We start from the raw sequence: 16,742 nt of genomic DNA, 5'->3' as shown, positions 1-16,742 counted from the left end.
CAAATACGGGCTAAAATAAATGATTAGGATAATTTAAATTGCAAATATGATACTTAATTTGACAATGATTTTGATGTAATCAAGTGCGGAAATTAAATATTTAAATATATTTAAATTAATATTTAATATTAAATTAAATTAATATGAATTAATATGAATTAATATTTAAATATTTAGACATTTAGTATACTAAGGGTCTAAATGTGTTATTTCAAAAGCTTTTGCATAAGTGTGAGATAGAAATATATTGAAGAGATAGAGGATAAAGTAGTCGGGATAATAATGGTAGCATTGTAGATGGATGCTGACTGCCCACTATAGAGTAAGGTTGTAGAGATGGCTCAAGAAAAGTAGAGGTAGGTTGTCAGAACAGGAGAAGGGGATTATGAAACCTCTGAATTACAGCTGTTGGTGACTATTTGAAATTGCAATTATTACTAGGCTAATATGAGTCCCTTCTAACTGTTACTGTTGCTGATGTTTTTGTTTAAAATATGGCAATTAAATTGAAAGTCTAGTTAAAAATAGTGTTTATTTCTGTCTTTTCAAATGCTTAATCTACAAAACATTCCCCAGTGTTGCATACTATGAAATCTGTGGAGATTCTTTCCTGATCTCATCTCTTTAGATACTTAATGAAAAGATTGACTTCCGCATCAGTCAAGGATTGTACAATAGAATGTGTTCCGAGCCTACTAAAACCAGGCGGAAATTATCACCACCTCAGTAGGTCACATCTGCCATGTCCTTTTATGTAATCACTCTAGAGAAAATGGTGAACAATTTCCTTTAGAGAAAGCTCCTAATAATACCTGTTGGTACATTTCTTTGTATCTGTCTTTAAAATTGGGGTACAATAATAAAATTTACTTTCTTGATTCAAGATTCTTGTTATTGTGATTTCAGTTTGATAGGCAACAAAGGCAGGATTTTAAAAACAGAAAAATTATAGGTTTTAAGTTCATAGTTTCTTGTTTGAAAGAATAAAAAAAAGTGATACTGGTTTTCAAGTTCAAGTACTGTGATCTTTTGAGAGGAAAAGATAGGTATTACTGAAAATAGAAGGTGCAGCATTTAATTTTAGCTATAAAGAGTAATGCTGGCAGAAGTCTCCCAGAATAATCCTTATTTTGGATTATTTTTCTCAAGTTCTACTTTTCCATCCCATCAGGATCACCCAGAGCAGGTGACACAGGAACTCATCCAGGTGAGTTTTGAATGTCTCTGGAAAGGGAGACTCTACTACCTCCCTGGGCAGCCTGTTCCAGTGCTCTGCCACCCTCAACACAAAGTTCTTCCTCATGTTGAGGTGGAACTTCTTGTGTTTTAGTTTATGACCATTGCTCCTTTCAGTGGTCCTCCATTTCTCTGGACACCACTGAACAGTCTGGCATCATCCTCTTGGCACCCACCTTTGGGATATTTATATGTGTTATTGAGTTTCTCTCTCAGTCTTCTCCTCTCCAGACTAAACAGGCCCAACTCCCTCAGCCTCTCCTCATAAGATTCTTCAGTAGAGCTTGTGAAATCACAAGAAGTTGATTTGCACACATCTATTCCTCACAAAACGCATTTGCAATCTGCAGTCTTCACATAAAGTGAATTTTCTGCCTAAAAAAGACACGCACCACTGCAAAGTGTTGTCTCAGAGTATCTGTTAGGCTTATAGTACACTAATACAGAAAAGACACAATCCAAGTCTGCTGGTTGAGTGTCTTAGGTCAGCTCCACTGATGGCACTGATGGCAACTTTCCAGAGTTCCCCTTGGGTCCCATGGAGCACCCGTGCTTTAGCTAGCCTTTAGGCCTCTCCTTCTGCACTTTGCCAAGTAGAAGTCAATCTGAAAGGAAAATAAAATGGAAGGGGAAGTTCAAAATTAAAAGGGCATTGCCACAGAGATGTCTTAAGTTTCAGCTTCAGATATGCCACTTCCTTCCCTGTTATTTTGTCCACAGTGTTAGTACAAAACATTGTGTATCAATAGCCTTGTTTATCTTTTAAGCTGTTTTGCAGAGGCTGTTCTTTAGGGACTCCTTCAGAGCTACATTCTAATTGAAAAGGGTGTTCTGCAGCCTTTTTCCTGTCCTAAAGACTGCCTCCAGCACTAGCCTATGTAGGAGAGTAGTTTACTGCACAGAAACTATGTTTATTGATTTGTCTCTATTGGTTCATCAATGTACTGAAGGGAATAAAATTCTAACTAATTTGTATGTGTCATCAGGATTGCTTGTTTCCATTTAACCATGGTATTTTAAGACTGGTGTACCAGGAATATTGATAGTTGTAATTATACAACTATCAAAACCAAGGATTGTGGTAAAAAGGCCATGGCAAAAAAAGCGTACAGTAGCCTTTCCCCATTTGACATGTCCCTGAATGGATGTTAGATTGGCATGTTTAGTTCTGCAACTAAGTGTTCATACTGGTCAGTGAGACAAACTAGGAACATCTTGGCTCTCTTATGAAGCCTTGGTCCCACAGCTGTACCAGAGACACCCAAATGAACTTGTAGAGGAGTTAGAGGTATCATAGTTTTGACTCTGCAGCTTACAATTCCTAAAAGCTTTTAAGGTGTTCCTTTTCTGAAAATGCTTAATAAAATATAGCTGTGTTCAGGATAAGAGGGAAAGGCCTTTGAAGCATTAATAGCTAGTTAAAAGATACCAAACAGAATAGAAATATATGATTAATTTTCTCACTGAAGAGATATCATATGGGTCCTGTATGACAGTTTTTATTATCGGGCATATTTTTTACAAGATACAAAGATGTAACATTTGCTTATGGTACCAAAATATTTGGGATAATAAAGTTTAAAACCAAGTGTAAGCAGTGGCAGGAGACTGTCTTGGTACCTAGTGTTCTTCAGCAATGTTTACGTTGTTTTCCTTTCATCGCAAAATAAGGTAGTTATCGGGAAGGGTACAGACAAGATAAAAGAGAAAGTCAGTTTTAAATTGTTTCCTGATGAGGAATATGTAAATAGACTAGAATGCTTCACACAAAGAAAGAGATTAGTAAAAGAGGGGGGATGATTGCGGCAATTAAGATCATGAAAGGCGTGACAGAAGTGTATCTGCTGCTGTTATTCACTGCCTCATTATAAAAGAACTAAGACTCCGTAAAAGAACTAAAAGACATTAAATAAAATTATCGTTACCCCAAAGCATGGGCTCAAATAATGACATATTCTTGTTCCTGTAAAACTCAAAGATACCACATTTGTCAGCAGAGATCCTGGAAATGCAAGTCCCTGGGATTGAGAGGGAAAATTATTGAATATGCTTGCCTTGTTCTTATATTTTTTCAGTCCCAACCAATTCCTCATAGCTTGACTGTCAGAGGAAGAATGATAGAGTAAGAAGAACTTTAAAGTACTTAGTATTCCTGTTTTATAAGATGTTCTGCAGTTTGATAAAATAGTGTCTTCCGTTACAATTTTATTTAAGCCATTATAAAAGGGTTTTATTTATTTATTAAGAGCATGTAAGTATTTACTGTTTGCTCTCTAGAGACAATTGAAAACACTACATAATCTTAGTTTAACCATGTTAAACTTTGAATTACTAGTTTTTGAAGTGGTAGTCTTTCATTACAGAATTTTTTCGGAGCATAAAGTATTTCTTGGTTTTAATATTTATGTTTTGTGTAAAATTCTTCTATGATTCGTTCAGGTTTGGATTGGTCTCTGTGAACAAGTCAAAGCACAGATGCCTTTTTTCTTCACCAATGACAGGAATTAGCAAGTGTTTTTTATGTGTTTTAGTGGAAGTGGAGAATAATCCATGCCAACTATGTCAAGAAGAACAGGGAATATGGAAAAAATTGTTATATTTTATTCTTAATTAGCTGTTAGCTATAGCTGTTAACTATTAGCGTTTAGTAAATTTTATGTTGTGCATCCTTGCCCAGCACTGAACTGCAGTGTCTAGGAGAGCAGTTTGTAGCCACTAAAGAGTTTCAGCTCTGCTGGTGTAAATACATCTTAACTAAAAAGTTAAGTTTGCCTGGTGTTCAGTCCATTGATTTGATACCTTGCAGAAACCCTGTTTGCTATAAAATAATAATTTTTGATTGATAATAGATGGTAGATATATCAGTTGACATCATCACTGTCAATGAGTTGATTGAGAAGAGAGCAGGACAACCACGTACAGTGTTCTTCCTGCCTAACATGCCTGTGATTACTATTTCATATATCTGTACCAGTGACAGATAGCTCTGTGCCCATTCCAAATTTGGACATAAACACAAGTTCACTTTGGTCCTGGAGCATTTATTAGACAGAAACCTGACACGGTTTTTTGGAAGAATATGATGATTGCACAGTATTGGTGATGGAGAGAGATGGGGATAACTGAATGATGATCAGAGTCCAATTTTACTGTGGGATACATAAGCTTATATACCGTTCTAGGAAGGCTAGTAAATTTTTTATTACAGTGATTGGGCTAAATATCATACAAACATAAAGACAAACTTGCACATCTTACAACATTTCTACTTCATTCAATCTTCTTGCAATCTTCAAAGCTCTGTTTGTTCCTGCCAAGGCATCTTGTCTATCAGATCTCTTATGCTAATGAAGTCCGAGGTACTTTCTGACTTTACCATAGCACAACATAATTTTAAAAAGTTAGGCACCATTTTTTAGGCAATACAGAGTTGCAGAGACACTTTAAAGTGAAAATAAAAGCTGACATTTTAATTTGATGAAGGACAAAAGAGGAACCATGAAAGCACTCAAGGTGGTGTCTGAGAATAATAAGCAGGAAAAGGTGATCATATTTTAATTAGTTCAGAGATAGACCAGGCACACCTTCTCAAAGAAGGCAGAGATGTGCAAACAGCAGAGTAAATTCAGGAGCTTTGGTGAATATACTCACTGAGTAGATAAAGTTGAATGTTTGAAATGGCATCAGAAAAAATCAGAGATAAAAACCATTACACATCTAATCAAGGATTAAAGGAGGGAATTTTTAACAGTTCATAAGCATTTTCTTTGTATTTCAAATAGCTTCCTCTTAACTTTTAATAACCCTGCTTTGTGAAAATTTATTTTTAATTTTCTGTTGAACATCTATGAGGGCTTTTTAGACAGCTCTTTCCATGAAACCTTGGCTAAGTTCCTAAAAACTGGTTAAGTACTGTCAGTATCAGAAAACTTTCAGTTCAGAAAACTGTGCCAGCTTTCTAAAGATAATTGTACTTCTTGTACTTCGGATTTTCCGTTATCTGGAGGAATATTTCTTTTGTTTTCTCAGATGGGAAATAGGAATTTTGGGCATTGACATTAGCTAAAAGCTGAACATGCCCTATTTTAAAGACAGTGGCATGGCTCCAAGATAGGTCACTCACCGGTTTTTCTGGATAAATTAAGGGAGTCATGTTGCCAGATTTGCAGATAAACTAAATGTTTTTTGTAAATGAGCAGAACCTTGTCGTACAGAGGGGTATGGTGAGGCATGCCTATTATGTGTATTCCCTTTGACCTTTGCTGTCATACTTTCTCCATCTTAAGAGAAGTAGGGCCAATTCATTAATTTATTTTTAAGAAAGTATTTCAATTACTATTATCTACTGTTAGCAGTAATATTGGCTTAAAACATTAAAGTCTTAAGCACTGAAAGTGTTGTAACAAAAGTTACAAAACTCAGCAGAGTTTTTATTAAATCATCATTAATATTTAATATTATGTTTCAACAAAATACAGCAATCATGAGGGTCATAAAATAAGAATCTAGAGACAATTAAGCAGCAAGCCAAGTAGCATTCACAGAAAAGACAAGAAACAATATGACTTTTTTTTTTAATGCTATTTTATACTTATTCAGTCATCTCTTATTATATAATAAGTCTAGCTATAAATATCAATAGTGTTTGCCTCTCCATATATTGTGCGGTGGCAGTCTGTACAAACACAGCCTAAAGGGATGTAAGTACTTAGGGAGGGAAGAACAAAGCTAGAGGGAATGAACTAAAGGGAAAACTAAAGAATTAACAAGAGGGAGCCAATGACATTACAGCAATATGACACAAACAGGTGAAGGCTTTTGTGATGATAACTTAGCAAGAGTTGCTGGCAGCTGAAATACCGTATTTGGTCATCTGGGAAGATGACAAATACAGCATGATGTCCAGAAATGTTCAGTGATAAAATGCAGGAACAGCAGGGGAGGGATGAATGTTGATGAAGAGTAAGAGATTAGGTGAAGAGAAAGTAAAAGAGAAACAGGAAGTAGATTAAGAAAAAAACATGATTTAGAATATTCTGAATTCTTTTTCAAATTATTTTTTCTTATGTTAAATACCTCAAGTTGCTGTTTGGATTCCCTGATTTTCATTGTCTGCATTGTCATGGCGAAGAGAGAAGTTGTCCACAAGTTAAATTCACTGTTAAGATACAATTAAGGTACAATTTATTTACAAGGAAATGTGAACAAAAGATTACAACTCCCTGTCTTAAAGGCAAATGTATGAAAATTACTGTAACTGTGATTCAATGTCATCAATATACATGTACAAATCCTACCTTTACAATTAAAGAAAGACATTTTATGGTCTAGAATGTATGCAACCTATGCATTTAGATCTCTATGACATGCATGAGAACATGCAGCTTCATTCCTTGATACCAATCCTCAGCTGTTACATAATATCCTGACTGATACTTTTTGTGTTATGGTTTAGGGGAAGAAAGAAAAAGCAAATGAGTAATTCACTTAGTTACTTAAAAAAAATTAAAAATCATCTGCTTGCTGACTATCTTCCGAAATTCCTTCAAGTCTTCCAAAGTCAAGTGACTTTTACACTGTGACAGGTGGATTAATTACTCCCATTCTAGTATGCATCCTAGCAGTTAAGCTAGACAAGTGGCTTCTATTTGTGAGTATTGATAATTATAGAATAATCACAGATTATTATATTTTCTGTGATAATAATCATAGACTGAGCTTGTTTTCTAAGCTCATTATGCCCTCCCATAGTACTCTGGTTTTCTGATTCCTTTATTTTCAGGAAAATAGGCAGCCCGAGACAGAAATTTTGAGCTGTTCTACTTTTTCTTTGAAATTGTGAGAGGGACTGGACATCATAGTAGTTATTGAATAATTCTCATAAAACTGGTAAATATATTTCTTACTTAAAAAATGAATGAGATTCTTAGTTATGTAAAATAGCCAATGTAAAATGTGTATACATGCATTTAATGTGGCTTTATGGATTTTTACACTGATTTTTAATCTTCTTCATTTTCTTTTCCAACAATCTGTTTATTTGTTACGATATACAAGCTAACTTGTATAGTTCATATAGGGTTCATATTTTAATTGGTAAAAGCTGAATTGTTTAGCTATAAAATAGCAACAGGCAACTGCCCTCAGACTTTTTATTTCTTTATTTGCTTAGTATTCTGAACATCATTGTTAAGTGGTAAAGAGGTCCTCTATTTTTTCTTAGTATTCAAACTAATAGTAGGAATATGCAAAAAACTTCACTTATAAATAATTCTCACTGAAATCTGACAAGCTGTATTTGAATGGAAAAAGATCTTATATTTATTTCCAATCAAGAGTAAAACTATCAAATCTCTGTCAAATGAAAATAATTGTAATTGGAATGGAATGCAATTTACAGTATTTCACAGAGGAAAAACTTCAAATGACAAGTTGCTTCCACTTTGTCCTAAAGGTCTGAGACATATTAATTTAAGGGATTCACCATAAATGATCCAAAGAAATGCTAAATTCAAGTATGGCTTTTATATATTGATTTGTAGTTAATAACCTTAAATTCTGGCTTTATTTTGTATACATATCTCTGTTGAAAAACTCTGATATTAGCTACCAAAAAAAAATTTGTACTTATAATTTTGAAAATAATATGGGAAGTTAGAGCAGTATGAAATAAATATTTTTAAGAGCTGTCATTGCTACAGGAACTTTTATTAATTGTTTTGGTTGGGTTTTTTCTATCCTTTCTATTTTGTATATTTCTGGTTCATTTTGGCATATTCTCTTCCCAGATCCATCTAAGATTCATAAAGTTTTAAAAGAGGGGAGGCTATTCTTAGATATAAGTGCCAATAGTTTTGCTCATACCAGACAGCAAATGGCATTGTTTGCCAGGTGTTTGATTCTGTAGGACTGAGGATTTTACAAGCTTTCTGTTTTGACACATGAAATGTACGTCAGTGACATTCCCATGTTTAGGGATTTCTGCATAGTTTTGTTTGTAGCATTGTTCTTCTTTTCATGTTCAATGCCTTACGAAAGTCACAAATCTATCTCTAACAGTGGTTCCCAACTCTGCCTTATAGAAAGGAGTGTCCCTTATGGAATCGAGTCTTGTGTCCCATATGAAAGGTTTCAGGACATGGCTTTTTCAGATTTTCATAGTAACTGATTGCTTATCTAGACTTTTTTAGACAGGGTTCTTTGACACCTTTAAAAAGCAGTTACTGTGTGTTCCTCACTAAATTGCCTGCATGCAACTGATTTGTTCAGGTGCAGAGGGCACCTGTATCATATGCACAGTGAGTTCAATAAATCACATTTTAAGCATGCACAAATTACTGCTTAAACACAATTCACCTCTCTGAGACTTTCATAGCATTCAACACTTAAACCAAAAGCCCAGCAAAAGTCTATAACTAGTAAGACAGACAACAGTAAATGTAAAAATTGTTTCAGGAAAGGAAAGTACATTTTTACACCTTAATTACATTTTGTATACAGGTTTTCTAAAGCCCAACAGCTATGAGAAAATAGGACTTGGATTTTGGGGATGGAAAAGAAAATGAGAGATGTTTAGGCTATCATGTAAGTTTAGTCATGGTTATAAGGTGCTGGCAGCCAGTGAGAGCCCACAGGTGAAATTAGAAGGGCAAGAGCAGAGAAATATGTAAAGAGAGCAGAGAGAAAGTGAACAGAAGGTAAGAGCAGGATAGTGAGGGAGGTTGAAAATACTATTTTGCTGTGGAAAAGGTCTTGGAAGGTGATAGTAGAAGTTTTAACATAGGAAAGCTGAAGGTTCTGGTGTGCATCCTGGAGAAAGAAGAGTTTGTAATTTGGTATGTCTCTCTAGAACAAAAACTTCTGCGACAACAGGTGTGTGAAGCTGAAATACTGAGGCAAGAGGTGAAGGTTCAGGCTTTTCATGCAGGGGAAGTGGACCCCTGGACTTGAGAAGGATGGTGGTTGCACTGAATGGCTTTGGTTTGGGGAAGGAACTGGATATTTTGGGAACTTGAGTTTCAGTGGAGAGCTTTAGGCTGAGTTAGAGCTTGGGGCACGAGATGAGAAGTTAATGGGACATGCCTGCAGTCATTCACACAGGATAACTGCTATTCTCTCGTAAACCTCTCTGGCAATATATTATCTTTCTTTGAAATACAAATCTCACAGCTCATCTTAACTAGAAAATCTTGCAATTTAGCTATTACGTTTTCATAACCAGAATATAGTGTCTCTTGATGTGCGTATGTGAGAAAGCTGGCATTTATGCAAGAAGTTTGGGATGATACCTCATTTGTGAAAGCGTGAAAGCAACATAAAAACACCTGTATACTTGAAAAATTATAGAATACTTGGAAATTTTGTTCTTTTCCTCCATGCTGTCATCAAGTTTGCAGGTGTCAACAAATTGGTAGACTCAGTGGGGCTGCTATTCAGAGAGAACAAGAAGCTGGAAAAATGCAGGTGCTTCATCAGACAAAGACCCTCTTGCCAGGCACCTAAAAAGAAAAAAAGACCCAACTAGAAGATGGAAAATACAGTGTAACAGAGCACGTAGCAAGCTAAATTGAGACCACCTTGGAATGCCACGGTGGTCTGTGTAGTTCAGAACATTCATATGTGATTTGGGAAAGTGATACATATACAGCTGGTGAAATTTATAGTGATATTAAATTATTCACTTCATTGGAGATAGTAAATATGAACTTGAAGCTAACAGTTCTCTTGATCAGTGTCCTGGAGGAGGCAACGGAATACATTTTCATCAGGCTTGCAGAGAACAGGAAAGTTAAGGATAGATTGATAGACTCAGCACAGGGCTACAATTCAGATACCTAGACAAGCTGTAGAAATGTTCTGGAAGGACTCTGAAATTCAACAATGACAAATGCTAAGACCTGCACCTGGGAAGAAAGAGCCCTGGCAATGAGACAGGTTGGGCACTGAAAGCGTGGGGACAGATCTCTGGAAAGAGCCTGGGCATCCTGATGGAGAGCAAGCTGTACATGAGCTGGAAGTGTGTCCTGGCAGCAAAGAAGGGCAGCAGCATCCTGGGCTTTGTGAAGAGGAATATGATATATGAAAAACTGTAGATGAAGCTTTTATCCCCTACTGCTCAACACACCACATCTAAATCCTGCAGTTTTGCCTTCCTCCCCTGTACAGGGAAGATGGCAATAGACTGGAACAGGCTTAGCAGAGCAACCCAGGTTTAGCCGGGATGCTCAGAGGCCTGGAGAACATGACCCAGAAGGAGAGGCTGAGGGAACTAGCTTCATCAGTCTGGGGAAGGGTAGGTTTTGGGGAGGATCTCCGGTCAACCTTGTCTTACCTTTAAGGAGACCACCAAGAGGACAGACCAACTGTTTGCAGTGGTGCATGGCAAGAGGATGAATATTAAGAGATATGGAAAGTCCAGTTTGCAAGTAAGAAAAAACACTTTTCATTATGAGGACAGTCAGGTGATGGATCAGGTGCCCATAGAGGCATTATGCACCTCTGTAATGCACAGTATTCACTGTGCTGTGCTATGAATTAGCTATTACCATTTGAAAAAAAGACATGTAGATAATACTGGGATTAATCTTCTGAAAACATTTCATGCACAGCTACAGTAAAAAGGTAAGCAGGAATTATTAAAATCATAACAAAATGGAAACTATTATGTCATTGCCTAGGTTTTTGGTGATTCCACAACTCAAATTTTACATATGAGATCACATCATCTCAGAGAAGGATAAAGCAGGGTGAAGCATAATGTGGAAAGGATAGTCTGAAGTATAGAAGCGTTTTCCATACAAAGGAAATTCAAAAGTTCTTTTGTTTAGAAAGCATATTAGAAAAGACAGATACAAGAGGTCTGTAAAATTATGAATGGCATAAAGATGTTTTAGGAAAGATTATCCATTGTCTCTCAGAGGCATTCTTGCATTAGCAATTATGTCAGCCTAATAGAGCACAATTAGGCTGTGAGGTCAGATGTCTATATTTGCATGTGAGGCAACTTGCAACCCCAAGGGCTAGATACCCATTAGTGGTTGAAGCATTTTACTGGAACACTTCTTAGCTCTTAGAGCTCATCTTCTGTTTCTAGCTTTACCTGAAAGGAAAACAATTTATTTACTCCAATACTCCAAGGGACACAAAGTGCAGTAAATGAAGTCAATGTGAGATCTGCTCCAAAATCATGCAGAGACACATGTAATGCTGGTTTAACACATTTTTCTGAAAACAGCTTCCAAAAATCTAGCGCACTGAGCTGCCAGGTGCTGCAAGGGTACATATGGGAAGGTCTCAGTCTGTACTTGCATTTTTTCTCACAGTCTTTCAATAGCTCTATCTTATCTGCTGCAGAAAGAAGAGGCTGTGCCAAAATGATGTACCTTGGTATATCTGATAACCTCAGAACACTTGTTCATATGTAATTTAATTTTACATGAGCACTTACAATATAAATGGCTATTGTAGCTTGCATATTATTCATTTGAGAACATTTCTAGAGTAAAATTTTCTGATACCTCCTATTTTCAAGTGTAAAAGAAAAGTAGGTCAATTTATAAAATTAGGAGAATATTTTAATTTTTTGTAGTTTCATTATGTGTTTTGCTAGTACTTCAACAGAAGGTTGCAAAGTACAACAGATGTGCCTACTGATGCTGTAGTGAAAATCCTTTTTGGTTTGCATGCTTTGGTGCATATAAAAGTGTGATTTGCACACAACATTGTTTTTGTTATCTAGTAACAGGTTCCCACTAACAGTCTGCCAGACTCTGCTGGCACTGTGCATGCATATTCATGTGATTTGAGTAGAAGTTCTTGTTCAGAGTATAGCAACGCAGGCATGTGCAAGAAAATTAAATAAAATACATTTTTTCAAAAATATATGTCTGTGAATAAATTATTTGAGGACTGTATTATTTGAGGATTAAAATCATATATGATAGGATTTTTTCTCAAGAAGTAGAAAATACATTAGAAGGCATTTGATGCTCCCTTAGGTCTTCTGTTTCATAATTTGAACCCTTACTCCATGTTGCTGTTCGGTTTTTGAGGAACTCTACAGCTCTCAGCTTTTATCTGCAGATGGCTAAGAAACATGGTTTATTTCCACTCTAGCTGGAGATAGAGACATATGAAGGCATTTTTCTTGTCAGAATTTATTAAAGAGCACAGAAATAATAAAAATTGCTCATTACATGGAAACAGAGCAAAAATCCAGGGTACAGCTGTCCTTTATCAGGCTGGGACAGATTGTCTGCACAGCTCCCAGGCTCTTTTTTGTGCCACAGCATACTGTCTGACACAGCTGCACAGACTCATCTCTAACCTCATGTCTTGACATAGGGAAGAACTGTGCTTCTGCAGTAGTTCTCTTGCTACATGGAGAAGTCTGGGGAACAATGAAGAGGACAGACATTTTGGCAGGACCCTGCACTCAGGCCATCTTGGAGTCACAGGATTTTTACTTCCACTTGACTTGTTTGCATCTGCCTATGTATTTTTAAGGTGTTATCAGCATACAAACAGTGATTTAAAAATTGAATTTTAACCTGGTCTGCATTATATTAAACATAATAAACATCATATTGAAGTAAGCACAATTTATTTAGAAGACAGTTTTGAAAAAGAATCTCAGATTCTAGAAATAGGAATTCAAATGTGTTTTCGTTGTTGAACTATGTATGTGCAAATCTGGATATATTTTGATTACTGAAGAATTCAGATGAGTAGACTTAGGGAACTCTGCTTAATTACTGAAGAGATTGATTATAGTATATGGAGCCTTTCACTTCTAGATCACTGAGTCAAACTCAGTAAAAGAAGGCATCAAATGAGAGATGGTCATAGATCTGGATAACATAAGCAGATAGCATTACTTTATAATGGTAGAGAATTCAAAATACAAACAAACGTTATATTCTAGACACGCAACACAGTGTTACTTTTTAAATCTTAGAAAATCAATTCCACAGATAGCTTCTTGTCCAACAAAGTGATGAAACTTAGCAGTGAGGTGTGAGATTTCCTGCTTCTATTTGTCTTTTTGATAACTGGAGGAAGGAGTGTTAATTTTTTTTTGCTAGTCAATCTGGTTCCTTTTAAAAAGATTTTTATCTCCTAGTCTGTTTTTCAGCAGGTTTTCGAAGGCGCTCAAATACTGTAACAAGGAGGCATTTCCCACATGCTGCTCACAGGATGGACTATATGGACTTCGAGGATGATAGCCGTGGATGGCGTTTTGATATGGATATGGTGATCATTTACATTTATTCAGTCAACTGGATAATAGGATTTATTGTTTTCTGTTTCCTTTGTTATTTCTTTTTCCCTCTATAGGCTGTAGAAATAACAGTTAAGGAAGATGACAGTCATGTGAACCAAAAAATTGTGAATAGAAAAATACTGAAAAAGATAAAATGTTTGATACTGCATTTTTATAATTCAGAATTAGAATAGACTGCATCAAGCATGCTGTGAAGCTGTTTGATACTTCTGCTATATGTGACAAAGTACTTGAGTTTTGTTACAAATGTAATGTGAAATCCATATCATACTTCATTCAGTGGGAGTTTTGCCTTCAGGGGATTTTGGTGGAAAAATAATTTACCCCTAATTTATAAAATGATTACTCTGTAGAAGTACTCCCAGTTTTTAGGGGAGGTCTGTGTACTACAAATGACTACTGTCATCTATAGAGTCATTTAGGGGTTTGACTGTGTTAACACACTTCCCTCACTCATTGGTGCTTCAATTCCTAATACATAAAAGCAATAAAGATTCTTCCCATTTTTACTCAGACCTTTTGGCAGCAGGAGCAGTGCTGTACCATGCATTATATAGACATCCATCAGAGCTGTTTCAGTGGTGTGATCAAAATCCTGGGAAATTTTGACAATTGATAGATCTGTTAGAATTCTGCTGTGGATATTTTGAGCCTGTTAACCAAGAAGAAAAATTATAGTGCAATGTGTTGCCAGTTCATCTTTTCAGCTAATAGCAATTAGAAGGAATCAACTAACAACCACAAGTTCTGCACACCAAGAGTACCATTTTTGTGCAGATTCCCAGTGTAGTACTGTACCTTTTTTACCCATTCAAATGAGTGTATTCATGTCCAGCAAGACAGCTAATGGAGGGGAAGCAGCCTGCCAGCTATGACCCAAATAAATACTGGAGACAGAAGCATTCTGCTGTGTAAGAAATCAGTATAATTTGTAAATTGCTGTAATAGTTGAGGATACTTTTAAATGTGGGCTCTCCAGGACTTTATGTCTCACGGGAGAGTACATAGGAGGGCACAGTATTTATTTGCATCTTTCTTGTGAAACTATTCTAAAGCACTTTATAGTTATTTTATATATAAATTGATGAGTTAATGTACCAAACTGCAGCCAGTTCAACAATCATTTGATACTTGCTGCATTGCACAGTATTTTCAAGTGAAAGTGAAAGAGCATCTATTAAATTATAGTAAAAGATACTAGAAATGAATGTGGGAATCAGGTGCTAAAGAATGGCACAAAGTAGTTTAGGGCTTTACTTTTCAGGAAGGTACAAGGAAGTGTTTATTTCTAGTGGCATGACTTTTCAAAGTACACTGTACTTTCATCTAGAAAAGCATGTGAGTGTAGGTATATTGTCCCTTTAGTATCAGAATTTGTGTGGGAGATCTGTGGTTTTTCAGTAGGTGGTGTACTCCCCTGTACTGGTGTACTCTGTTCTAACAGAGAACAAGGAGAAATGTGTTGTGGAAGGTGCCATCTGCCAAATGTGATGGAATGAAATCAGAGTTTTATTAAGCATGAGCTTGTATTCCTTTACTGGAGCAGCTCCAGCATGGGCAGCCTCTTACAGGCTATAAAGGGATCAGGACCAGAAACTTTCACGTAATCTGAAAACCGGCAGTAAATCAACTATAATATTTAGTTTTCTTACAGGCTGTACAGAACGATCTTTTCAAGAACATATGAATAGAATTAAAACTTACAAGCATAACTATACTGATTAGACTAAATGATCTTTGTCATCTTTTTTAATATATGCAAATTTAAAGAGATGTAAGAACTGAAATTCACCATCACCACATAGTCATGATTTTGACAAAAATGCTTTTTTGTAATAATAATCCGCTTAGTTACTTCATCTCTGCCTCAAAGTGACTGGCTGTTATTAGTGGCGTTAAACATAATGTTTTAAAAGCTTTAAGGCTGTAATAAAACATTTGGTGGAAGTCTTTTATAAGCTAGGGGGTGTAAGTCATAGGCTCCTGTTTGGCTACATGCATATGTGTGGGTGTGTATGCTAAAATATTATCCGTAACTTTAAACAGTTCTCTCATACGTGCCAGGATTGGCATTCTAACTGCAATTTTTTTTGCCTCTCTAAACTTAGGAAATTACTGCTCATATGTCAGAAAAGGGAGGCATCAACTCACCTGTTAAGACAAAATAGCTTCTACCTTTTGATCTCAAAAAACCTGAAATAAAAACGTTGTGAAAAATTACTAGAAGTGACATAGTCTAAAATTTCAGTAAAAGGTTATTTAAATTTTTTTAACCAGGATGTCTGATTAAGCAATATCCTTCAGTAAATATTCAAAAATATATTGAGACATAAGAAATGTAATATAGATGGTAACTGGTTATATAAAAAAAAGTTACATCATTTTTAATAGCATGTTACCACAGTTTTATTTGAAAAAGGGCCACAAAGAAGAGTAAAAATCCAATCTAATATTGACCTCTTTTGTATGTTTTTGACAAGAATTGATGACTGAGAGTGGCTACATTTTTCTGAAGTTAGTAGGTCTCACAGTTTTGCAGGACATTTCTAATTGTTTAACTCTACCTTTCTTCAAGGCCTAAACAATAAACTGTTCCTTGAGCAATATTGTTTTCCTTTATATGGGCTGTTACTAATTCCTGAGAAAAAATATTTTTAAATTATTAAAAATGTTCATAATGAAGACTACTCCAACTCTGAGAGATCCTCCATAGGAAAACACCTAAAAGGTGTAGAGTGGAGATGCACATTTTTCGTCGTATACTGGATTTTTTTGAGATACATACTTCCGTAAAAATGCAGTAACAATTGAAAGGCTCAAATTTGGTTTTCCTTGAAGTCTACTGTAAAATGTTGTTAATATCTCTTGCAGAAAGAGCAGGTTCTTTGTAGGTATTTTCTGGTTAAATTGATCCTGATCAGCAAGCTTGTATTTCTTAACTACCATAGTATTAAAATATCTATAATAAAATTTGGTTTGTTTTTAATATTTTGCAGTCATTTCACTAGATTTTGCTTGGTGGAATTAATTTTTTTCATTCATTGTCTTTTTTGATATATCTCTTTCATTTCTTCTTGGGGTGCAGCAAAAGTTTGCTGAATTTTTCACTACTGGGATTAACTCTTTTTATATTACCAGCCTTTTATTTTTTTCAGTTCTTTACAGGTAACTTTTGTCAGAAATCATCTGGGGACATGGTCTGGGTCGTAACACATTCTGATAA

At 35.7% G+C, this 16,742-nt stretch overlaps 1 protein-coding gene across 1 annotated transcript in view; it reads left to right on the top strand.

The window, feature by feature from the left end:
* Positions 1-16,405, top strand: part of RNF180 (ring finger protein 180) — a 67,791-nt gene extending 51,386 nt beyond the window's left edge. The window contains exon 6 of the mRNA XM_058825900.1: positions 13,373-16,405. Coding sequence (XP_058681883.1) covers positions 13,373-13,572 — 200 coding nt within the window. The 3' untranslated portion in view covers positions 13,573-16,405. The remainder of the gene's footprint in view (positions 1-13,372) is intronic.
* Positions 16,406-16,742: the final 337 nt, after the last annotated feature.

The sequence above is a fragment of the Poecile atricapillus genome, chromosome Z (assembly GCF_030490865.1).
Source record: "Poecile atricapillus isolate bPoeAtr1 chromosome Z, bPoeAtr1.hap1, whole genome shotgun sequence".
NCBI lineage: Eukaryota > Metazoa > Chordata > Aves > Passeriformes > Paridae > Poecile > Poecile atricapillus.
The sequence above is the reverse complement of the archived record's forward strand: the minus strand, read 5'-3'. Positions and strand labels throughout refer to the sequence as shown.